Below are 25769 nucleotides of genomic sequence, written 5' to 3' on the forward strand. Positions count from 1 at the left end.
GTATCTCTAAATCTAATATAAATGAAAATAAAAGGTGTGGGACATGTTGGACACTTGCATGAACATCAGGCAAGTTAGGTAGCCCACACAGAGAACAACGAGTAATTGTGTGCCAACTGTATGGTCAAATCCCAGTGACTGATTACAATCTGTTAGATTGATTTTCTGCTTACCACATCAACTTGCCTAATCTTTGAACCAGAGTGCCGAATCATGCCGAATTGAGAAGTATTCTTGATCTTGTGATTCTGACATAGGATGCTGGTAATGTCATTTCCATTCTTTCTGATCCATATATGTTATTAAATGGAAGATAGACACAAAATGCTGGCGTAACTCAGCGGGACAGGCAGCATCTCTGGAGAGAAGGAATGGGTGACGTTTCGGGTCGAGACCTCTCTTCAGACATATGTTATTAAATGGATGAACAGTCTCAATGGTTTCATGTAAAATTTGTGGCTGCCATAACGGTCATTGTTAAACAATATCTTTTTGCAGCGAGCCAAGGAGGAGGTGCTGCAGAAGGAAGTAAGAGTTAAGATACTGAAAGACAATATAAATACTATTCTCAAGAAAATGCCACCTGCCGATCAGGAATTGATGAACAGGGACCTTCATGCTGTGTTGGAAAATTACAAGAAGCTTTGCGATCGGATTGAAAGAAAATATTTGACTTTAAAGGTAAAAAATTATTATTACACATCTGTTGTCACTAATTTGAAGCAGAATCATTGATACAGCATGGAAATTCTCATGTTTTCCTCTCCCATTTGTTCACTAATAACTGAGGCATCATTCCTGGACTGTTGTGGTTTGGTGAGCTGAGCATTGCCTTGCAAAGGCCAAATATAAGCTGTCAGATGCCTTCTGATTCCTCCTCCTGGACTATGACCATGGCACTGAGCACCTGGCAACTGTTTTGCAGTCACAGATGTCTTTTTTTAGAAGGTCTTTATAATCATAAGTCTTCACAGTATCTCACAGAACCCACTACGACTATTTCCAAAGATATACAAACTGGACTATAGCCAGAGCTTTATTTCAGCTTGTTCTTGCCACACATAACGTTTTTTTAAAACTGTATCTTGACTCCCTTCTTTCTCCTCTGGTCCATTCCCGTCCCAGTCCCGTCCCAATGGAGAAAAGGAATAGGTGACATTTTGGGTCGAGACCCTTCAGACTCCAGTCCGACCCGAAACGTCACCTATTTCTTTGCTCCAGAGATGCTGTCCAACCCGCTGAGTTACTGGGAGTTTTTTGTGTGTACAGTTTAAACCTGCATCTGCAGTTCCTTCATAGGCATGACAGTTCTTATACTTGATGGTCCTTTGACAATGTCTAATGTCGTGGCCCCAACTGAACTTTTTTTTTAACCCAAGAGATTCAATCCCTCCACAACTCTGACCCACAACAGGATGGTCTGAGGGCCTCGGCCTTGTTCAAAGGAGGGCTTCAGCTTCCCCTCCACCAGCACGTTCACCGGACTGAATTTGTTGTTCACTCAATAACTTCTCTTTCAATTCTATTCGCTTTCTCCAGATCAGACTACTACATATGGGAACGTGGATATTTGTAGTTTTGCACAGCTAAATGAGTATGTACCGGCAATGCTGCCACAAGCTTTCTGGCAGGCTTCTTTGAAGAATATAGAAAAGTCAGTGAGTTGGGTTTTGAGAGAAATGTCTAAGCCTTTGATTTACTACTTAAAAACACATATTAAAAAAGGCAGATACAAGGAACTGCAGATGCTGCTTTACAACAGCAGACACAGAGTACTGGTTAACTCAGCGGGCCAGGCAGCATTTCTGGAGAACTTGGATAGGTGACGTTTCAGATTGGGACCTCTCAGCCTGATTTTGTGGTGGGTGGGGGGAGAAAGCTAGAAGAGAAGAGGGCAGGACAAAGCCTGGTGAGTGATATGTAAAGGGGCTGTCCCACTTGGGCGACCTAATTGGCGAATTTAGAAGAGTTTGAAAAAATGACATGTTGAAGACCTCCTTCGACCTCCTTTGACTATGTTGAAGACTAGCTTCGACTAGCTACGACTAACTTTGGGAAAACTGGACACCAAATAGTGGAGAGTGAAGACGACCTCCTTCGACCTCCCTTCGACTATGATGAAAGGAATGTCGGTGGATGGGGAAGGTGGGGTGGGTTGTTGTTACCTAAAAATCGGATAATTCAGTGGCCATACGATTAGGTTGTAAGCTGCCCAAGTGGAATATGAGGTGCTCTTCCTCAAGTTTGCATTTGTGCTCACTCTGGCAATGGAGGAGGCCCAGGACAGAAAGGTCATAATGGGAATGGGGAAAGGGAGTTAAAATGTTTGGCAATTGGAGATCCAGCTGGAATCTTGGCGAAACGGTCACCGAGTCTACACTTGGTTTCGCCAATGTAATGGAAGCCCCATTGGGAACACCGAATGTAGATGAGGTTAGAGGAGGTGCACGTGAATGTCTGTCTCACCCAGAATGACTGGTGAAGTCCATGGATGGAGGCGAGGGAGGAGGTATAGGGTCAGGTGTTGCGGGGGAAAGCACCCGGGGAGGGGGGTGGTTTACGGGGTAAGGGATGAGTGAACAAAGGCGTTGCGGAGGGATCACGTTGAAGATGGCTGAAAGGTCGGATAATGATGTGTTAGGTGCTGAGGCTAGCAGGGTGAAAGGTAGGGGCCAGGGGAATTCTATCCATGTTTTGGGGTGTGGGGGAATGAGTGCAGAACTATGGGAACTGAAGAGATGTGAGTAAGGAATCTATCTATGACAGCGAGGGGGGAGGAACTACACTAAAGAAAGAGGACAACTCGGATGTCCTAGAATTGAACTCATCTTGAGAGAAAATGCGGCGGGGACAAAGAAATTGAGAGCAGGCGATGGAGTCTTTGCAAGAGGCAGGTGGGAGGAGGTGTAGTACAGATAACCATGGGAGGGTTTGTAGTCAGTTAATAGTCTGTCCCCTGTAATGGAGACAGAGAGATCAACAAAGGGGAGATGCATGTCAGAGATAGTTCTAGTGAATTTGAGGGCAGGGTGGAAGTTTGTTGCAAAGATAATTAAGTCAGCAAGTTGCAGGAGGCAGCCCCATTGCAGCTGTCCGTGTAGTAGTTGAAGGGTTGGGGAATGGTACCAGTATATGTTTGGAACAAGGTCTGTTCGAGTAAGCAACAAAGGCAGGCATAATGTAACAAAAAGGAACTGCAGATGCTGTTTTATACCAAAGTAGTAGACACTGGTCGATAGTCTGTCACCTGTGATGGATGTAGAGAGAGATTGTCAGGGGAGTGGGATACTATACAGGACCGAGGCAGGTGAGAGACTGGAAGTAGGGAGGGTGACAGAATAGGCAGGCAGGAGAAAGGCAGGGAGCGAGGAAGGAATGTTGGTTTAAATTGAACTTATTTCAATGCAGCAGGCCTGACGGGCTAGGCCGATGATCTTGGGGCATGGATAGGTACATTGTAGGTTGCTGTAGTTGGGGATTTTAACTTCCCCAATAATTACCAGGAAAATCATAGTGCAAAAGGTTTATACGAGTGCAAGGCAATCGACAAGGTTCCACATGAGAGGCTGCTCTGGAAAGTTAGATCCAAGGAGAGATAGCTGAATGGATAGAAAATTGGTTTCTTGGAAGGAGGCAATCTGGCTTCTTCAATTTCCTTTCAAGTTTCCCACAGTGTCGTCTGATTATCTGATCAGGCCCGGGAGATGTGTCCACCTTCATACGCGTCAGTGCCTTCAGGATCTCTTCCACCATGCTTTCAAGAGTTGACTGCTTTGATTCCTGAGAGGGTCCCACTCTTTCTCTGGTTACCCTTTTTCCCTTTATGTATTTATAAAATCTATTGGGATTATCTTTAATGATATCTCCTGTCCCCTTTTTGTCTTTCTGATGAACTTTTCTAGTTTGCTCTGTAGTTCCCGAAACTCCACCAGGGATACACTTGATCCCAGCAGCCTATACCTGTCCCATGACTATCATATGCTGAGAGAATGGAGCAGCTGGGCTTGTACACTCTGGAGTTTAGAAGGATGAGAGGTTATCTCATTGAAACATAAGATTGTTAAGGGCTTGGACACAGTAGAGGCCTCCAATCAACTCCCTCTCTCATACCCTCAAACTTGTCCTTGTGCCAATTTAGCATTTTAACTCTCTGTCCCTATCCATTATCTATCTTAAACCTAATCGAACAGTGGTCACTGGTCGTAAAAGGCTCATCCACAAACACTTCATCCACTTGCCCCATCCAATTTAGATTCCAACGAGATCAAATGTTGCCCTCTCCATTGTGGGCTCCTCTACATATTGCTGGAAAAAACTCTCCTGTACCCTTCTGACAAATTGCACCCTGTCTAAACATTTTGCACTGTTATATTCCCAGTCAATATTAGAAAAGTTGAAATCCCCTACTACGGCAATCTTAGACGTGCAGCTGTCTGCAATCTCCCGGCATATTTGCTCTTCTAATTCCCGTTGACTATTTGGGGGCCTGTAATACACTACCACCAAGGTGACCATCTCTTTCTTGTTCCTCAGCTCCACCAATATAGCCTCACTAGTTAAACCGTTTGTAATGTCACATCTGACCACTGCCATGACATCCTCGTTAACCAATAACGCATCACCCCCTCCTCTTCTACCCTTACCTCTGTTTCTCTTGAAGCACATGTACCCTGGAACATTGAGCTGCCAGCCCTGTCCCTCTCGTAACCAGGTTTCCGCAATGGCTACAATATCCATCACCCTCCATACCAATTTCTAACCTCTTACCTGCTTCTGTCCTGTCTAAGATCCCCCCCCCCCTCCGCCATTCTAGTTTAAACCCATGATGACTCCCGGCTGCTCCACCTCCCCCTTGAGGTTGTCATGCAGCTGCTCAGAGACATCCTGGACCCTGGCACCAAGGAGGCAGCACACCAACCTCGTGCCTTGATTACTGCCGCAGAATCTCCTGCTTGCTCCCTTAACTATCATCTACTACTATGGCTCTGGCTGATGTTGCCCTTCCCTGTCGAGCCTCAGTGCCAGGGTTGGTGTCACAGCCCTGCCTGCTACTGGTGCTCAACCTTGATGCATTGTCCTCTTCGACAGCACCCAAGAGGGTGTACCTGATTTGAAGAGGCACGGCCACTGGGGTCACCTGCTCTCCACGTCTTATTCCCTTCCTCATAGTCACCCGCCTTCTCTCATCCTAGGCCTTGGGTGTGACAGCCTCGTTACAATCCTGTCCAAGGAGCTCTCATTTTCCCGGATGGTCTTGAGGCCATCCAGCTGCTGCTCCAGTTCCCTAACGTGGTCCTCAAGAAGCTTCACCTGGACATAATTCCCACAGGTGTAGCCATTAGGGGTGCCAGCAGTTTCCCTGACTTCCCACATCCTGCAGGAGACAGCATTGTACCAACCTACCTGCCATCACCCCTGCAACTAAACCAATAATTAAATAACAAAGGTAGACAAAAGTGCTGGAGAAACTCAGCGGGTGAGGCAGCATCTATGGAGTGAAGGAAATAGGCAACGTTTCGGGCCGAAAACCTTCTGAAGAAAGGTTTCGGCCCAAAACGTCGCCTGTTTCCTTCGCTCCATAGATGCTGCTGCACCCGCTGAGTTTCTCCAGCACTTTTGTCTACCTTCGATTTTCCAGCATCTGCAGTTCCTTCTTGAAAATTAAATAATGTGCCTCACACATTAGAGCTGATTGAAAGTTATCTTCCTATCTGCCTCTGATAGTCTCCTTGTCTCAGCCATTTTGACAAAGACTCATACTTGACCTCTCCACAGCCTCTCTCCCAAAAGGCTGCTCTGCTATACCTTGCCTTATTTTTATTTACTACTCAATTAACCAATTTGATGCTGCAACCAGTCCAATTGCCACTATTAACTTGAATTATCTTTAAATTGGCCTGCCTCTTGCTCACACTGCCTACAGCTGACGTGGCTGCTGTTAGGCCCATTGTTAGCGTGGGAAGGTGTGATCTGAAGCGGGTAACAATGTGGAGAACTGTAGAACTGGTAAAACGACTAGGGTGGAGGAAGAGAGGAGGGGAGTGTCAGTAGAAGTTACTTAAAATGAGAGGATTCAATGTTCATTTCACTGAGTTGTAAGCGAACCAAGCAAAATATTATGTGCTGTTTCTTCTTCCACCCACCCACTACTTTCAGTCTGAAGAAATGTCCTGGCCCAAAATGTCACCCTCCTTTTTCTCCAGAGATGCTGCCTGAGCTGCTGAGTCACTCCAGCACCTCGTGTCCAACTGCGGTGGAACATAATACTGACGATGCAGGAATTTAATTTTCATGCTTGTGGTTAGAATAGGATGGGCTACCATCAGTTGGCACTTGCCATCCTTTCTTCTGCCTCTTTCAGTAAATGACATTTGTGGAAGCAGGATTGACGTGATTATCCTTCTCTAGGCACAAGTGCAAATGTTTCTCTGTGCGTTTTGTGTGGGGGGTGGTGTGGGAGGGTGAGGGGGAAACCGCTTCGGTCGCCTCCTCCACGGAGAGGCGATTTTATTCCAGGTCACCTCCCCCGTGGCCTAACAACAAGGATCGGCGCGGCGTTTCCCGGAGACACGCCCGGGGCTCCAGCGGCGGGCGCAGCGTGGACTCTCGGCGTGGAGCGGGCGAGCCCTCGCTGGGGCTCGCCGGAGAGGAGCGCTCTGTTTCGCTGGCCCGTGGCAGCCTGAAGCCGCGGTCTGCACAGCTCCAGCTGGCGCGGCGTCTACAGCCCGGGATCTCACGTTGGGGACCCGGGGATTAGAAGAAGCCATCACTGCCGGCCCACGGCCAACTTCTACTGCGGGCGCGGTGGCGACTTACCATCGCCGGGTATCCCTGGAGGGGAGCTTCGTCTGTCGGCCCTGCAGTCTGCGGTGCTTCTGGCTGCGGCGCGAACTTTAAATCTTCGACCGCCGGCCTGCGGCCTACACCAGCCTGAAGCCGCGGTCTCCGGTGGGGAAGAGCCGATCCTGGACTTACCTTGACTTTTACCTTGTCCTTTTACCATCTGGACGCCCACAGCGACGGCTGCGGAGGGTTGAGGTCTCGACCACGGGGGAAAACGGAGGAGGACTGGACAAATGTTGTGCCTTCCACCACAGTGATTAATGCTGTGGTGGATGTTTGTGTTAAATGTTTATTGTGTTTGTGTGTTCTTTATCATTGTACCGCTGCTGACAAATTCATTTCATGTGACGAATAAAACTGATTGATTGATTGAATCATCATATTTCATAATTGCACTTGAGAAGGATAATCATGAGAAAGTTAATGGCATGTTGGCCTTCACAACAAGAGGAGTTGAGCATAGGAGCAAAGAGGTCTTTCTACAGTTGTACAGGGCCTGAGTGAGACCACACCTGGAGTATTGTGTGCAGTTTTGGTCTCCAAATGTGAAGAAGGACATTCTTGCTATTGAGGGAGTGCAGCGTAGGTTCACAAGGTTAATTCCCGGGATGGCGGGACTATCATATGTTGAAAGAATGGAACGACTGGGCTTGTATACACTGGAATTTAGAAGGATGAGAGAGGATCTTATTGAAACATATAAGATTATTAAGGGTTTAAGAAGGAACTGCAGATGCTGAAAAATCGAAGGTACACAAAAAAGCTGGAGAAACTCAGCGGGTGCAGCAGCATCTATGGAGGGTTTCGGCCCGAAACGTTGCCTTTTTCCTTCGCTTTTTCACACTTTTTCACACAGAGAGTTGGGAATCTGTGGAATTCTTTGCCTCGGAAGGCGGTGGAGGCCAATTCTCTGGATGCTTTCAAGAGAGAGTTAGATAGAGCTCTTAAAGATAGCAGAGTCAGGGGATATGGGGAGAAGGCAGGAACGGGGTACTGATTGTGGATGATCAGCATGATCACATTGAATGGTTCGAAGGGCCGAATGGCCTACTCCTGCACCTATTGTCTATTTGCCTGGGAACTTTTGTGACATTTCTGTCAGAATCCGACGTGGTGACTTCTATCTGTAATTCTGTTCTCAGTAGGTTTCTTCGCTTGTGGCTCTGCGTAATTTTAAATTGACTGCATCCTGGTGGACAGGTTACCACTGTGTTGACTTACGGAACTGAACTTTTTTTCCCCCCGATCTAACAGTAACTCTTTTTACCCCCTTTGCCACAGGAAGTATGGTCTTGCTGGTGTGAGTTGCTTCATTACTTGGACTTGGAAAACAATTGGTTAAATAATTTGGAGGAGAAGTTGAGAACGGCAGAGAATGTTTCGGACAACACCAAAGCCGTTAATGAGGCCCTCGAGGTAATTAATTTATTAACATTTCTGTGATTGAGCTTGAAAATGAAAACAGTAATCAAGTGTATATTAGCAAGTTCAATAGGGCAATATAACTTCAGGGTAAACGGTGGCGCCGCAGTAGAGTTGCTGCCTGACAGAGCCAGAGACCTGGGTTCGATGTTGACTGCTGGTACTGTCTCTGTATAGAGTTTGTACGTTCTCCCCGTGACCTGCGTGGGTTTTCTCCGGGTGCTCCGGTTTCCTCCCACACTCCAAAGACGTACAGGTTTGTAAGTTAATTGGCTTGGTATAATTTGAAATTGTCCGTCGTGTGTGTAGGATAGTGTTAGTGTGTGGGGGTAGCTGGTCGGAGCGGACTCGGTAGTCCGAAGGGCATGTTTCCATGCTGTATCTCTAAACTAAACTAAACAAGAAAATCCAGATGCTACATTCATGAGAAAATACCAAAATGCTGGTGGCACACAGTGTGTCAGACAACATCTCTGGAGGGAATGGACAGATGATGTTTTAATTTGGGGCACTTATTTAGACTGAAGATGAGTCCTGGCTCAAAATGTCGCCTATCCATTTCCACCACAGATGCTGCCTGATCTGCTGAGTTCCTCCAGCACTTTGTGTATTGATTTAATTGAACTAGTTTGTTCTAAAAATAGTTTGATGATGATTTCAGTGAAGCATGAGGTAACATTCAGAAAACTGAAACAAATGGTAGGTTAATTTCACACTGGCTGAATCTTGAACTAGTCATAATATTGTATTATTAATGAAAATTCAGCATTAAAGATATTCAATGTGCTTTGTTCGCAATGGCTGTCCTTTTCATGCCATTTCAACTCCACGTTCCCTCACTGACTTGTCATTCCTGACCTTGGGCAGCACGGTGGTGCAGCGGTAGAGTTGCTGCCTTACAGTGCGGAGACCCGAGATCGATCCCGACTACTGGTGTCGTCTGTAAATTTGAGAGCACACAGAGACTGGTGGGGACTGGAAAGCATGGTCCAGTGGTAGTGGAGGCCGATACGACAATGGTGTTTAAGAGGCTTTTAGATAGGCACATGGATGGAAGTATGGGGAATAGAGAGGTACAGGCCATGTACAGGCAGATGAGATCAGTTTATCTAGGCATCGTATTCACACAAACATTATGGGCCAAAGGGCCCAAAAAAATAGTAAACACTGCCCAGTCCATCATCGGCTCTGACCTCCCTACCATTGAGGGGATCTATCGCAGTCGCTGCCTCAAAAAGACTGGCAGCATCATCAAGGATCCACACCATCCTAGCCACACACTCATCTCCCCGCTCCCTTCAGGTAGAGGGTACAGGAGCCTGAAAACTGCAACATCGAGGTTCAGGAATAGCTGCTTCCCCACAGCCATCAGGCTGTTAAACTCAACTCAAACAAAACTCTGATCATTAATATCCCATTGCACTTTATCTGTTTATGTGTGTGTGTGTGAGTGTATATATATATATTTATATTCATTGGTATATGGTCACACTGATCAGTTCTGTTCTGTATTTATTTATGCCTACTATATTCTGTTGTGCTGAAGCAAAGCAAGAATTTCGGAAGTGGCGGCGCTGTTGAATGGCTGCGGCTCGCCTGCAGTCCGTCTGTCTTTACTTTTTTGTTGTTGTTTTCTTTGTCTTGTTTTAGTCAAATTTTAGTTATTAGGTTGTGTTATGTGTAGGGGGGAGCTGAAACATGGTTTTCTGTCTCTCCCTTCGGGGGAATGCGACTCTTTCTGCCGTATCCCCCCTTCTCTGCCTCCGTCTGCGCTAAGGCCTAATGGCGGAGCTGGCGGCCTCCAACTGCGACTGACCTCGAGGCTCCCGAAGCAGAGCCAGCCAGGACTTACCAACGCGAGGCTGGCCGAATTCGGAGCTGTTCCGGCGTTCCAGTGGCAGCGGCCCGGCGCGGCGCGGGGCTGAGACAGCGCTTCGGTGAGGGCGGCCCGGCGCGGGGCTGAGATGGCGCTTTGGTGAAGGCGGCCCGGCACGGGGCTGAGATGGCGCTTTGGTGAAGGCGGCCCGGCACGGGGCTGAGATGGCGCTCCGGTGAGGGCGGCCCGGCGCGGGGCTGGATGGTGCTCCGGTGAGGGCGGCCCGGCGCGGGGCTGAGATGGCGCTTTGGTGAAGGCGGCCCGGCACGGGGCTGAGATGGCGCTCCAGTGAGGGCGGCCCGGCGCGGGGCTGGATGGCGCTCCGGTGAGGGCGGCCCGGCGCGGGGCTGAGATGGCGCTTTAGTGAAGGCGGCCCGGCGCGGGGCTGAGATGGCGCTCCGATGAGGGCGGCCCGGCGCGGGGCTGAGATGGCGCTCCGGTGAGGGCGGCCCTGCGCGTGGCTGAGACGGCGCTTTGGTGAAGGCGGCCCGGCGCGGGGCTGAGATGGCGCTCCGGTGAGGGCGGCCCGGCACGGGGCTGAGACGGCGGCCCGGCGCGGGGCTGAGATGGCGCTCCGGTGAGGGCGGCCCGGCGCGGGGCTGAGACGGCGCTCCGGTGAGGGCGGCCCGGCGCGGGGCTGGGACGGCGCTCCGGTGAGGGCGGCCCGGCGCGGGGCTGAGACGGCGCTCCGGTGAGGGCGGCCCGACTCGGGGCTGAGACGGTGCTCCGGTGGCTGAGTGGCGTTCTGGCGGCGGCGACCTGAATCCGGGGCTCGGCCGCGGGCCAGTGGACGACATCGTCGGGAGCTCGCAGGTCACAGGCTGGTGCCTGTTTTCTGGAGCTCCCGCGGCAACAGCTGCGTCCGCTGGACTGGAGGGCGGCAGCTTCGACCACCCCGGGCCGCGGAGCTTGAACCGGCCCGTTCGCGGAGCTCGGTTGAGCCGCGGGACTGACTACCATCGCCCGGTGGGGTAACAACATATCACCTCAGCGCAGAGGGAGAATGAGGAGGGAAGAGACAGTAACTTTAAGACTTTTGCCTCCATCACAGTGAGGAGGTGCCTGGTGAACTCACTGTGGTGGTGGATGTTAATTTGTGTTTATTGTGTGTTTTGTTGTTTATTATGGCTGCAGGCAACGACATTTCGTTCAGACCGAAAGGTCTGAATGGCAAATAAAGGATCTAATCTAATCTAATCTAATTTCATTGTCCTATCTGGGACACATGACAATAAACTCTCTTGGATCCTGTTCCTGGGCAGCAATTTATGCTCATGACTCATGGTTTGCTCCTCTATACTTGGAGATTGTGTTGCTTGGAGACACTTGGAGATTGGTTTTACCAGGTAGGCTTTCAGAATGCTATCCAGTGAATTCATTGTAACCCCAAGTCCATTTGCAATTGTATTACATGTACTGGTGATGCTATGGTTAAAAGTACTCTGTTTAGCATCTTATTCCACTGAGGTCAAGAAGTGTTTTGTATGTTTGAACCAGTTTGCAAATTTTTCTGTGACTAAGAAGGTTCCCATGACTTCAGCTATTCATTGCTCTTACTGAACTTAACTTCTGACATGACTTGGCTGGGACAAGCATTTAAATTACTCTCTTCTGCACTTTATTTCCCACCCATCAGTCCCTCGAGTCTGTGCTGCGCCATCCAGCTGATAACCGAACACAGATACGTGAACTGGGCCAAACACTGATTGATGGTGGAGTTTTGGATGAACTTATAAGTGAAAAGCTGGAGGTATTCAATGCTCGATACGACGAGTTGAGTCACCAGGTAAGAGCCTCTCAACCATCATTTGTTCTGAGCTGGGAATAGTGAAAATGCTTTTGTACGTCCATAACATTTCACAGGCATTCAAAGGAGGAAGTATTTTACTTCATGTTTATACGTTACTATTTTAATCTCCTGTTGAATTCAACCAATATTTCATGAACTTACCAGCCCTGTAAATGTGCTTTAAATTCAAATTCAATAAACAAAGTCAATACAATATAGCAGCTTCATGATAAAGGAAATTTCAGAATTTTGTTTTGGAAATGTGATTAACATTAAAATTATTTATTTTTTGTGCTGAACCTCCCCTGGAGGAAAGCTTTGTGTGCTTATTGGAACAATAATCATTTCCAAATAATGTATTATCCCATGGGTCCATATTTAGCATAAGAGTATGTCTGCAACGTGAGTGGTCCAAGTTCACTGTGACTCCAGTCAGTTTCTCAACATGGATTATTCATTCATTCATTTATCATCGTTGAAAAAACATTAGCGACGCAGTGGTGCTGGTTTCCGACGGGAACGGTGACGGATGCACCACACATCTCTGTCCTCCAGTTCCTGCCGACTTCCGCTCCTGGAAGTATAGGATTTTGTTGTGCGTGCTTTATCATCATTCCTTACAATGCTGTGTACGACAGTGATCGCAACTTCTACTGAAGTATGGATGGCTCATCCGCCCGTTACCATAGATTAAGGTCACTGGAAAATCTTGTGGACTAATAGGATTCCCCTTTTGGTGTGTTCTGACCTTACCACACCACAAATTCACTGATCCTCATCCTTGCTGGAGACAAATGATAGATATATATAATTTAATATTGTTATTGGAAGCAAATACGTATCACAACCAAAACACGATTTGTTTACCAGTTATATATTAACACAGCTTCTATTTTTTTTTAATACATTTTTTTGAAAGATAGAGCTATAGAGAAAAAATAAATAAGGGAAGAGAAAAAGGAAACTATAAGCTAATAGAGAAGGGAGGGAGAAAAAAAAGAAATAAAAAAGATTACCAATAACACAATTTTGGAGATTGGTCCGTAGATTATAGAGTGTAATTATTCATCCAGTCCTGGATTCAAGTTTCAGTCCAGCCATGTTGAACCAGAAAATCAATAAAAGGAGACCATATTCTAGCAAATAGTTCTAATTTGTCAATTAAAACAATACTTTTTTTCCCAATGTAAGGTCTCATACATTTCCGTAATCCACATTTTAATTGTGGGGGTTGACAAATGATATTTTGTTTCCGTTTTGGGTGCACAGCGGCACAGCTGCGGAATTGCATCCTTACAATACCAGAGAGCCGAGTTCAGTCCTGACCATGGGAGTTGTATGCATAGTGTTTGTACGTTCTCCCTGTGACCGTGTGGGTTTTCACTGGGTGTCATATAGTGTGGAAACAGGCCCTTAGGCCCAGCTTTCCCACACTGACCAACATATCCCATCCACACCTGTTCCACCTGCCCGCGTTTGGCACGTATCCCTCCAAACCTATCCTATCCACGTACCTAAATGTTTCTAAACTGTTCTTGCCTCAACTCCCTCATCTGGCAGCAGGTTCCTACATCCACCACCATTTGTGTAAAAGAGTTGCTCCTCATGGCCCTATTAAACCCATGTTGGTTTCCCTACTTTGTGCGTTTTACCAGATCTATTCCGCTCATGATTTTATACACCTCAATGTGATCAGCTGTCATCATCCTGCGCTCCAAGGAATGGAATCCTAGCCTGCTCAACCTCTCCCTAAAGCTCAGGCCTTCGAGTCCCTCATAAATATTTGCACCCTTTTCAGCTTGACAACATCTTTCTTATGATATGGTGCCTAAAACTAAACACATTGCCCTAAACGTGACCTCACCAACCTCTTGGATAACTGCAACATGACCTCTCAACTTCTATACTCAATACTCTGACTGATGGAAGGCCAATGTGCCAAAAGCCTTTTTGACCATGTTATGATGTGCCACTTTCAACAAATTATGTACTGCTCTACAACTCCCGCTCTACAACGCCGGCTGTGAAGTGTTGTGAGTCAATTGGAATCTGTAAGGTATAAATTGTCCCTTGTGTGTAGATAGTGATAGTGTATGGTGTGATTGCTGCTTGGCGCGGAGCAGGTGGGCCAAAGGGCCTGTTTCCACACTGTACGGATTGAACCTGATATTCTGGCAACTGATGGTGTGACACTCCCCCCCCCCCCCCCCCCCCCCCCCCCTTAATCCAGGCAAAATTATGAGAACTCAGTTGAAATTCCCTGAGCGGCCACTCATTTCCGGTCTTTCCGGTTGATCTGTTCACGCCCATCCGTCGCAAGAGGGTTATTTGTTTACATCTAAACATTGAAATCCCTCCTTGGCCTTTTCTAATTCTCTGCTGGCTCAATGTTTTGGGGTATTCCGTGTTTCAATGCTGCCTGGCCCCCACGAACCACCCAAAAACCCCTCCGCCCACCATTCTGTTCAATTTTCCTTTTACCCTCTGGAGCTCTGAACTTCCTGTCAGGCCTTGTCTAATTTACTGGGCACCTTTAAAAGGCTGCGTCTCAAAATTGCTTTCCAACTATGCTCTCAATCTTCTCTTCTAAAGGGCCTGTCCCACTTCAGCGATTGTTTTTTAGCGACTTTAAAATGTCTACGACAAGCTACCACCTAGTCGACGTCAAGCTACGGGAAACTACCGCCAACCAGCGACCCATTGGGATGTCCACTTACAACCACATCTATGACAACCTATGACCACACAGGCGACAACCAAAGTCAACCTACGTCCACCCGCGATAAGCTACGACAAGCTACGACCCTGTCGGTGACAACTGAAGACAATTCAGTCGCGGGTACCTGTTGCCGGTTGACGTAGGTAGTCGCCAATGGAATTCACCGACGACAACCTGCGTCATCCTGGCAGCACCTACGACGGGAGAAGACAAGCTACGTCAAGCCCACAGTCGCGAATCGTTTTGAACATTTCAAAATCCAGCGGCGACCAGAAAAACGTTACAACTCTTTAGGCGACTTGAGGAGACTACTCACGACCATATAGGCGTCACCTCAAGCCCATGTGGCTACAGCCAAGTCACCTGTAGTCGCTGAAAAAAAATTGCCTAAGTGGGGCAGGGGCTTAACTGTTTAGTAAAGACAATACAGTAACCTCTTAATTAATGATCCCCTTATGATGAATTTTGGATATAGCGGACAGAGCTGAAGACCTATCCCCGGCTCCCACCGTCTCCCCGGCCGTTTACAGACCTGGCTTCCGACCCCACTCCCAACTTGCAGGGTACACCAGCGAGCCCCTCTTTACTCATCGCACGGTCCATTGATGTGCCCGATGTTGCAGCTCGCGTAGTAACCCCTGGGGACAGCGCTGTCTTCAGGCTGCTGCCACGGTCACCCTGGGGCACCCTCCGCTTATTATTCACTCCCCGCTCAACCACCGCCACCTGTTTCTCTGACAGCAGGTTCAGTTTAGGTCTAAAGAAGGGCCTCGACCCGAAATGTCACCCATTATTCTCCCCCAGAGATGCTGCCTGTCCCGCTGAGTTACTCCATCTTTTTGTGTCTATCTTTAGTTTAGATTAGGGATCCAGCACAGAAACAGGCCCGTTGGCCCACTAAGTCGGCACCAACCAGCGATCCCCGCACATTAACACTATCCTACACACACTAGGGACAATTTATATTTATACCAAGCCAATGAATCTTCAAACTTGTACATCTTTTGGAGTGTGGGAGGAAGCCAAAGATCTTGTGTATGTGTACATGTTTACTGAAGTCAGTATTTTGCTGAATATGGCTTTTTGTTTGAAGGGATTTATTTTTGTGTCTCCGTTCTCCATGTTGACATTGTGGATAATGTTCTGGGGAAGTTCTCCAGTTCAACATTGAATAAGGATTGCTGATGTTAGATTGTTTATGATCTCTTCTGTCCTTGTTTGTTATAAAGGCGGTGAGCAAGCAGATCTCCCTGGAGCAGCGTTCACAAATGTTTCAAGAAAATGAACATAGAATGCATGACCTGCAGGAGTCACTTGGACAACTCGATAAGCAGTTAACTTCATATCTGACCGATCGTATTGATGCCTTGCAGATGCCACAGGAAGCTCAGGTTAAAGAAGTAATATTTTCATTGTGTAAAATGGGTGACGTTATCAGGAAAACCCTTTTTCTGTGACTTCTGAGGTCATCACAAGGACGTGCGTTTATGTAGTATCTGAAGTAAAAATCCACAAGAGGTTTAGCAGCTAAACAATTAAACCCTGCACTGAGTTTCTAAGATAATCCTCAGGCAAATGACAAACACCTGGTTAAACTTAACTTTGCGGATGACACAAAGCTGGGTGGCAGCTGCGAGAAGGATGCTATGAGGCTGTAGGGTGACTTGGATCGAAGGATGAGAGGGAATATTATAGAAACGTATAGAAAGGTAAGCATGCAGGTATAGCAGGCAGTGAAGAAAGCGTGTTGGCCTTCATTGCAAGAGGATTTGAGATATAGGATCAAGGAGGTCCTACTGCAGTTGAACAGAGCCCTGGTGAGACCACACCTTGAGTATTTTGTGTAGTTTTGGTCTCCTAATTTGAGGAAGGACATTCTTGCTATTGAGGGAATGCAGCATAGGTTCACCAGGTTGATTCCCAGGATGAAGGGACTGACATATGATGAAAGAATAGGTCGACTGGGCTTGTATTCACTGGAATTTAGAGGGATGAGAGGGGATCTTATAGAAACATAAAATTCTTAAGGGATTGGACAGGCTAGATGCAGGAAAAATGGTCCTGATGTTGGGGGAGTTCAGAACCAGGGGTCACAGTTTAAGAATAAGGGGTTGGCCATTTAGGACTGAGATGAGGAAAAACTTTTTCACCCAAAGAGTTGTGAATGTGTGGAATTCTCTGCCACAGAGCGCAGTGGAGTCCAATTCACTGGATGTTTTCAAGAGAGATAGATATAACTCTTGGGGCTAACGGAATCAAGGGATGTGGAGAGAAAGCAGGAACGGGGTACTGATATTGGATGATCAGCCATGAGGATTGGCGGGTAGCAAACGTAACCCCACTTTTTAAGAAGGGAGGGAGAGAGAAAACGGGGAATTACAGACCAGGTAGTCTAACATCGGTAGTGGGGAAACTGCTAGAGTCAGTTATTAAAGATGGGATAGCAGCACATTTGGAAAGTGGTGAAATCATTGGACAAAGTCAACATGGATTTACAAAAGGTAAATCATGTCTGACGAATCTTATAGAATTATTTGAGGATGTAACTAGTAGCGTGGATAGGGGAGAACCAGTGGATGTGGTGTATCTGGACTTCCAGAAGGCTTTCGACAAGGTCCCACATAAGAGATTAGTATACAAACTTAAAGCACACGGCATTGGGGGTTCAGTATTGATGTGGATAGAGAACTGGCTGGCAAACAGGAAGCAAAGAGTAGGAGTAAACGGGTCCTTTTCACAATGGCAGGCAGTGACTAGTGGGGTACCGCAAGGCTCAGTGCTGGGACCCCAGCTATTTACAATATATATTAATGATTTGGATGAGGGAATTGAAGGCAATATCTCCAAGTTTGCGGATGACACTAAGCTGGGGGGCAGGGTTAGCTGTGAGGAGGATGCTAGGAGACTGCAAGGTGACTTGGATAGGCTGGGTGAGTGGGCAAATGTTTGGCTGATGCAGTATAATGTGGATAAATGTGAGGTTATGCATTTTGGTGGCAAAAACAGGAAAGCAGACTATTATCTAAATGGTGGCCGACTAGGAAAAGGGGAGATGCAGCGAGACCTGGGTGTCATGGTACACCAGTCATTGAAAGTAGGCATGCAGGTGCAGCAGGCAGTGAAGAAAGCGAATGGTATGTTAGCTTTCATAGCAAAAGGATTTGAGTATAGGAGCAGGGAGGTTCTACTGCAGTTGTACAGGGTCTTGGTGAGACCACACCTGGAGTATTGCGTACAGTTTTGGTCTCCAAATCTGAGGAAGGACATTATTGCCATAGAGGGAGTGCAGAGAAGGTTCACCAGACTGATTCCTGGGATGTCAGGACTGTCTTATGAAGAAAGACTGGATAGACTTGGTTTATACTCTCTAGAATTTAGGAGATTGAGAGGGGATCTTATAGAAACTTACAAAATTCTTAAGGGGTTGGACAGGCTAGATGCAGGAAGATTGCTCCCGATGTTGGGGAAGTCCAGGACAAGGGGTCACAGCTTAAGGATAAGGGGGAAATCCTTTAAAACCGAGATGAGAAGAACTTTTTTCACACAGAGAGTGGTGAATCTCTGGAACTCTCTGCCACAGAGGGTAGTCGAGGCCAGTTCATTGGCTATCATTTAAGAGGGAGTTAGATGTGGCCCTTGTGGCTAAGGGGATCAGAGGGTATGGAGAGAAGGCAGGTACGGGATACTGAGTTGGATGATCAGCCATGATCATATTGAATGGCGGTGCAGGCTCGAAGGGCCGAATGGCCTACTCCTGCACCTAATTTCTATGTTTCTATGTTTCTATGATCATATTGAATTACGGAGCTGGCTCGAAGGACCGAATGGCATACTCCGGCACCTATTTTCTATGTTTCTATGATTTTGACTGTTTGAGGGATGGAATTGCAGTTTTGTTAACCTCAACATATGAAAGTAATGTTGCATGGCATCAGGGATGATGCTGGGTTTGGCAGAGACCACACTGATACTTGCAGTAGGGTGAACTCATGTGGTTTATTCTAATTACAGTGGTAATAATAAAGTCCGGGACTGCATTGGGGCGCTGTTCCTTTACGTCCGAGTACATGCCGATCTTGGGCTTGTCCCATCAGCTTAGTCCTCAAGGAGAGGTTGGACCAACTGGGATTGTTTTCCCTAGAATGCCAGAGGCTGAGAAGTATATAGAATTATGAGGGAACATAGATAGGGTAGACAGTCAGAACCTTGTTTCCAGGGTGGAAATATCAAAGATAAGAGGGCATAGCTTTAGACAATAGACAACAGGTGCAGGAGGAGGCCATTCGGCCCTTCCAGCCAGCACCGCCATTCACTGTGATCGTGGCTGATCATCCACAATCAGTACCCCGTTCCTGCCTTCTCCCCATATCCCTTGACTCCACTATCTTTAAGAGCTCTATCTAACTCTCTCTTGAAAACATCCAGTGAATTGGTCTCCACTGCCTTCTGAGGCAGAGAATTCCACAGATTCACAACTCTCTGGGTGAAAAGGTTTTTCCTCATCTCCGTTCTAAATGGCTTGCCCCTTATTCTTAAACTGTGTCCCCTGGTTCTGGACTCTCCCAACATCGGGAACATGATGTTGGGGGAGTCCAGAAGGTCAGAGGGGCAAAGTTGAAAGGAAATCTATAGGGCAAGTGTTTTTACCCAGAGGGTGGTGGTGGGTGCCTGGAATGCACTGCCAATGGTAGTGGTGGAAGCAGATAGAATGGTAGCCTTTAGATAGGTACAGAGATGTGAAGTAAATGAAAGGGTATGGATCGTGCAAAGGCAGATTAGTATAGTTTATCTTGGCATAATGCTTGGTATGGATATTGTGGGCCGAAGGACCTGTTCTAGTGCTGTACTTTCCAATGTTCTATTCTGCACGTATATTAAGAATAACAGGGTGTCTCGGGAAAGAAACCGGTCCCCTTAAAGATCAGCATGGCTATGTTTGTGTAGAAACATAAGAGGCCATGTGCATCATCTGATCTTGTGGGAGGGAAGCTATGGAGGGAATTGTGGAGACCTTTACAGAGATACTTGCATCATGTTTGGCCACAACTGAAGTTCCAGATGACTGGAGAATGTACAAGGAACTGTAAATGCTGATTACAATAAAAAGATATAAAGCGTTGGAAACCGTGGTCAAGCAGCATCTCAGAAGAATATGTTTTGTGTTGGAACCCTTCTTCAAATTGATTATAGTGGGGGGGGGAAGCTGGGAGAGTGGAGAGAGGAGGGGGTTGGGGATCAGGCCAGTAGCTCACTCATGGTAAGATTTTGATTAACAGTTGGTTGGATAAAGGGCAGAGATGAAAACACAAATGGTGTGAGATCGAAATGTAAAGCTAGTGGAATGAATATGTAGAAGGGATAAAGGAAAGGGTGAAATGGGTGAGTGTCTAGGTGGGCACAGGAAGTGAGCGGGATGGTGGAGCGGACTTGACGACAAACAGGGACTTTAATTGTTGAAATTCTTTGCAGCCCAGATTCTGTTTTGCTTTTTTTTTCTAGTTTGGGGGGGTTTTGTTTTTTCCTTTTTTCTCTTTTTTTTCTTTTTATCTTTTTGTTTTTTTTATAAATGTAAGATTTCTTTTAAATATTTAACTATATTTACATAGAGACCGGGAGGTCTATATTCAATGTGTATTTTGACACTGGACTCGTATTTAGGTTATACCGGGTCTGAAGAAGGGTTTAGTCCCGAAACGTTGCCTATCTCCTTCGCTGCATAGATGCTGCTGCACCCGCTGAGTTTCTCCAGCATTTTTGTGTACCTTCGATTTTCCAGCATCTGCAGTTCCTTCTTAAACACATTAATGTAATCCTGATCCCTATGTATCAATATAATTGTTATGTTTATCATTATTCTTTTTGTTGTTTTGTTTTTGTTTTTTAAAAAAACGAATAAAAAGATTTTAAAAGAAAGGAAGTGAGCGGGAAAGGGGGGGGGGGATGTTTGTAGGTTAGTCACCTGAAATTGGAGAATTCAACGTTCATGTATTCACTGAGAATTCAAGTGGTAAGTCATGTGGATAGTGTGATGGAAAAGGCATTTAGCATGCTTGCCTTCAATGGGAAGGGGATTGAGTACTAATGTTGACAGGGAATGGGTGACATTTCGGGTTGAGACCCTTCTTCAGTTTGAAGAAGGGTCTCGATCTGAAACGTCCCCCATTCCCACTCTCCTGAGATGGTACCTGTCCCGCTGAGTTACTCCAGCATTTTGTCTATCTTCGGTTTGAACCAGTATCAGCAGTTCCTTCCTACACAAATGTTGAGACATTGTAATGAAGCTATACAAGTCATTGGTGATATTACACTTGGAGTACTGTGTGCTGTTGTTGTCACCCAGTTATAAGGAGGTTGTCATTAACATAGAAGGGTGCAAAAGAGTTTCTCCAGAATGTTACCTGGGTTTGTGAATTTGAGTTATAGAGAGAAGTTGGATAGGCTGAGACTTTTTTCTCTGACACATAGGAGGCTGAGGGGTGATCTTATTAAGGTGTACAAGATCATGAGGGCATCAATAGGACATTGTAGGGGGCGCTGCACTGGCAGCAGCCTGTCGGCAGCGCGTCTGTCTTTTTTCAACTTTTTTTATTTTTTTAGTATGTTTAAAAGTCTGTTTTTAATGTTTCTTTGTGTGTTAAGTGTGGGGGGTGGTGTGGGGGGGTAAGGGGGAAACCGTCTCGGCCGCCTCTTCCATGGAGAGGCGACTTTTTCAGGTCGCCTCCCCCATGGCCTAACAGCATGGATCGGCGCCGACTTTCCCGGAGACACGCCCGGAGCTTCAGCGGCGGGCACAGCGTGGACTCTCGGCGCGGAGCGGGTGAGACCTCGCTGGAGGGGAGCGCTCCGTTACGCTGGCCCGCGGCAGCCGGCAGCCTGAAGCTCCAGCTGGTGCGGCGTCTACAGCCCGGGATCCCTCGTGGAGGACCCGGGGGGAAGAAGAAGCTTTCACTGCCGGCCCGCGGCCGTCTTCTACCGCGGGTGCGGCATGGACTTATCATCTCCCCTGGAGGGGAGCTTCGACCGCCGGCCCTGCAGACTGCGGTGCTTCCGGCTGCGGCACGGCAGGTACTTTAAAACTTTGACCGCCGGCCTACACCAGCCTGAAGCCGCGGTCTCTGGTTGGGAAGAGCCGATCCTGGACTCACCTTGAATTTGACTTTGTCCCTTACCATCTGGACGCCCGCAGCAACGGCTGTGGAGGGTGGAGGTCCCGACCACGGGGGGAAATGGAGGAGGACTGGCCAAGCTCTGTGCCTCCCACCACAGTGATGAATGCTGTGGTGGATGTTTGTGTAAAATTTTTATTGTGGTTGTGTTCTTTATTATTGTACCACTGCTGGCAACCCAAATACCACCGACCTTGGTTGTGTGGCAATTAAATTATTTCAATTATTTCAGGTGAGAGGGGAGAGATTTAAGTGGGACCTCAGGGCATCCTTTCACTTGGAAGGTTACCCATGTCTGTAATGAAGAAGGGCCTGGACCCGATCCATGTGCTACAGAAATGCTGCCTGATCTGCTTAGTTACTCTAGCACTTTGTGTCCATTTATGTAATAACCAGCAATTGCAGTTGTTAGTTTCTATTACTTATACAATGATAATTCCTTACACGGTGATAGTGGACAATCGCCAATAACAGACGCCATTGCCCCTGCTATGGTCTGTTATAACGAGGGTTTACTGTGCTCAATTCACGGACTGATGAAGGGAAGTGTGCTGAAAGCATTCATCACCTTATCTACCTGGGACGCCATTTTCGGGGAACCATGTACCTGTACTCGAAGATCCCTCTACTCTAACATTGCCGTTTCTTGTCAAGGTCCTGCCCTGGTTTGACTTCCCAAATGCAAAGCCTGACATTTAAATGAGCCATCCCTTCTTGCCCAGCTGATCAAGATCAAGCTGCAATTCTTGAGTGCCATCTTCACTGTTTATCTTTATACTTCAACAGAAATCTTAATAAGCTACCAACCTTGGCCACTTGGTAGTCCTCTCACTCTGGTACACAGGTTGTGAGATCAAGCCGCACTTCAGAGATAGAGATAAGACGGCACGGTGGCACAGTGGTAGAGTTGCTGCTTTACAGCGCGCAAGACCCAGGTTCGATCCTGACCAAGGGTGCTTGTCTGTACGGAGTTTGTACGTTCTCCCCTTGATCTGCGTGGGTTTACTCCGAGATCTTTGGTTTCCTCCCACACTCCAAAGACGAACAGGTTTGTAGCTTAATTGGCTTTAATTGTAAATTGTCCGTAGTGTGTAGGATAGTGCTCGTGTACAGGGGATCGCCGGTCGGTGCAGACTCGGTGGGCTGAAGGGTCTGTTTGCGCCGTGTATCTCTAAACTAAAGTACAAAAATCAAGAATGGTATTGGTGCCTGAGAGAGTGGTGCACTGGGAGGTACGTTCCTTTGGATGAAACATTAAGTGGAGGCTGGTCTGCTATCATAATAGATGGACATAAAATATCCCAGATCAGTGGAGAAAGCCTAGCTGTCTCGAGCAGTTAACACGAATAAAGAAGAAACTAGGAACTGCAGGTACCACACAACAGTGTGGAGTTTGTACGTTCTCCCTGTGACTGCGTGGGTTTTCTTCAGGTGCTCCGGTTTCCTCCCTCATTCCAATAACCTGCAGGCTTGTAGGTTAATTGGCTTCTGTAAATTGCCCAAGTGTGTAGGAGGTGTAAGTGGGATAATGCAGAGCCAGTGTATGGGTGTTTGGCATTGACTCAGTGAGCCGACGGACCTGTTTTCACACTCTAAAACTAAAAACCATAACTCAACTCCGAATGTTTAAGAAGAAACTGCAGATGCTGGAAAATCGAAGGTAGACAAAAATGCTGGAGAAACTCAGCGGGTGCCGCAGCATGTATGGAGCTGTCTGAAGAAGGGTTTCGGCCCGAAACGTTGCCTATTTCCTTCGCTCCATAGATGCTGCCTCACCCGCTGAGTTTCTCCAGCAATTTTGTCTACACTCAATTCTGAATAACTTGATTCCATCTTATCTCTTGACTATGGTTTACTGCAGGGTATGCAGCTGCTTCAATGATTATCCTCCCTACATTTTGAGGTCAGAATTAGGTGATTGAGTTATTCAGCTCTACTCTCAGTTAATAAAGCATTCTGTACCCATGAACAACAAAACCTGGTGAATATTCAAGCCTGAACTCTGGGGGTCCTTGTACATCAGTCTATGAAAGTAAGCATGCAGGTACAGCAGGCAGTGAAGAAAGCGAATGGCATGTTGGCCTTCATAACAAGAGGAATCGAATATAGGAGCAAAGAGGTCCTTCTGCAGTTGTACAGAGCCCTAGTGAGACCACACCTGGAGTATTGGGTGCAGTTTTGGTCCCCTAATTTGAGGAAGGACATTCTTGCTATTGAGGGAGTGCAGCGTAGGTTTACAAGGTTAATTCCCGGGATGGCGGGACTGTCATATGCTGAGAGAATGGAGCAGCTGGGCTTGTACACTCTGGAGTTTAGAAGGATGAGAGGATATCTCATTGAAACATATAAGATTGTTAAGGGCTTGGACACGCAGGAAACATGTTCCAGATGTTGGGGGAGTCCAGAACCAGTGGCCACAGTTTAAGAATAAGGAGTAAGCCATTTAGAACGGAGACAAGGAAACAATTTTTCTCACAGAGAGAGGTGAGTCTGTGGAATTCTCTGCCTCAGAGGGCGGTGGAGGCAGGTTCTGTGGATGCTTTCAAGAGAGAGCTAGATAGGGCTCTTAAAAAGAGCGGAGTCATGGGATATGGGGAGAAGGCAGGAACGGGGTACTGATTGGGGATGATCAGCCATGATCACATTGAATGGCGGTGCTGGCTCGAAAGGCCAAATGACCTACTCCTGCACCTATTGTCTATTGTCTATTGAGCTGTTAATTATGAAGTGACTTTCATAAGGCAAGTTGTAGGAAGGAACTGCAGATGCTGCGTTACACCGAAGATAGACACAAAATGCTGGAGTAACTCAGCGGGTCAGACAGCATCTCTGGAGAAAAGGAATAGGTGACGTTTTTTTGGGTTATGACCCTTCTTCAGACTGAGAGCCAGGGGAAAGGGAAAAGAGAGATATGGAACAAATGAATGAGAGATGTGCAAAAATGTAAAGGAAATAAAGGAAGCAGGCCGTTGTTAGGTGTGGGCTAGGTGAAACGCAATCATCTGTTTGTACACTTAATAAATTTGTATCTGGTTGTATAAACTGTTAAAAAAAACTGTACAAATGACCACGAAGAAAGTGATTCCAAGTCCTTCCTTGGATGAGAGTTTATGAAAGCATTCAGGTTAACAGTATGTGATTTAACAAACTAAGTATTTGTCCAATAGCTTTCAATTAAGATGTTTACAGTAGACACCAGGGACTACAGATGCTGGTTTACAAAACAAAACACACAAAATGCTGGAGTAACTCTGGAGAACATGGAAAGGCGACGTTTTGGGTTAGGATCCTCCTTCAGGATAAGTTACTCCAACACTTTGTGTCTTTTTAAGGCGTTCACAGTGTTGATTAATCTTTTTTTCTCTATTATTATCATCAGAAAATTCAGGCGAATATTGCAGCCCATGAGACCAGCTTGGAAGAGTTGAAGACCAGTAATGTGGGAAGCCTTCCATTAGTAGATAACAGGCCTTATTCTCGAGGAGGCACTCAGTTGGATTTACTTCAGGTATGAGAGGACTTGTTATCATTTGTTATTTAATCATTTGTTATTTAACAAATTATCCAGATTAATCTGGAGAACTAAATTCCTCATGGGCCTGTCCCACTTACGCGATTTTTTTTTTAGGTGACTACAGGCGACTAGTTTGTTGCCGGTGGTTGCCGGGAGTTGTCTCCTCACTCGCACAAAGTCGTGGCGTCTTTCTGGTTGCCGCTAAATTTTCAACATGTTGAAACATTTTCGGCGACAGTGAGCTTGACGCCATGGAACGTAGCTTGACTTCTCCTGACATAGGTGCTGTCGCCAGGATGTCGTAAGTTGCCGCCGGTTTTTTGCCGACCTGCCACGACTATAACAGTCGCCGGCAGTTGCCTAAAGAATCGCCTAAGTGGGACAGCCCCATTAGCATTGAATAAATGTGGAATGATAAGCTAATGTTAATCATTACTGTG

At 46.8% G+C, this 25769-nt stretch overlaps 1 protein-coding gene across 5 annotated transcripts in view; it reads left to right on the forward strand.

Moving 5' to 3' along the window:
• Positions 1-25769, forward strand: part of utrn (utrophin) — a 395823-nt gene that overhangs the window by 152314 nt on the left and 217740 nt on the right. For all 5 annotated transcript variants that reach the window (XM_033025073.1, XM_033025072.1, XM_033025074.1 and 2 more), the window contains 5 exons: positions 499-681; positions 8125-8259; positions 11778-11927; positions 15879-16040; positions 25195-25323. In XM_033025073.1, coding sequence (XP_032880964.1) covers positions 499-681; positions 8125-8259; positions 11778-11927; positions 15879-16040; positions 25195-25323 — 759 coding nt within the window. The remainder of the gene's footprint in view (positions 1-498; positions 682-8124; positions 8260-11777; positions 11928-15878; positions 16041-25194; positions 25324-25769) is intronic.

The sequence above is a fragment of the Amblyraja radiata genome, chromosome 8 (genome assembly GCF_010909765.2).
Source record: "Amblyraja radiata isolate CabotCenter1 chromosome 8, sAmbRad1.1.pri, whole genome shotgun sequence".
NCBI classification, from domain to species: Eukaryota; Metazoa; Chordata; class Chondrichthyes; order Rajiformes; family Rajidae; genus Amblyraja; species Amblyraja radiata.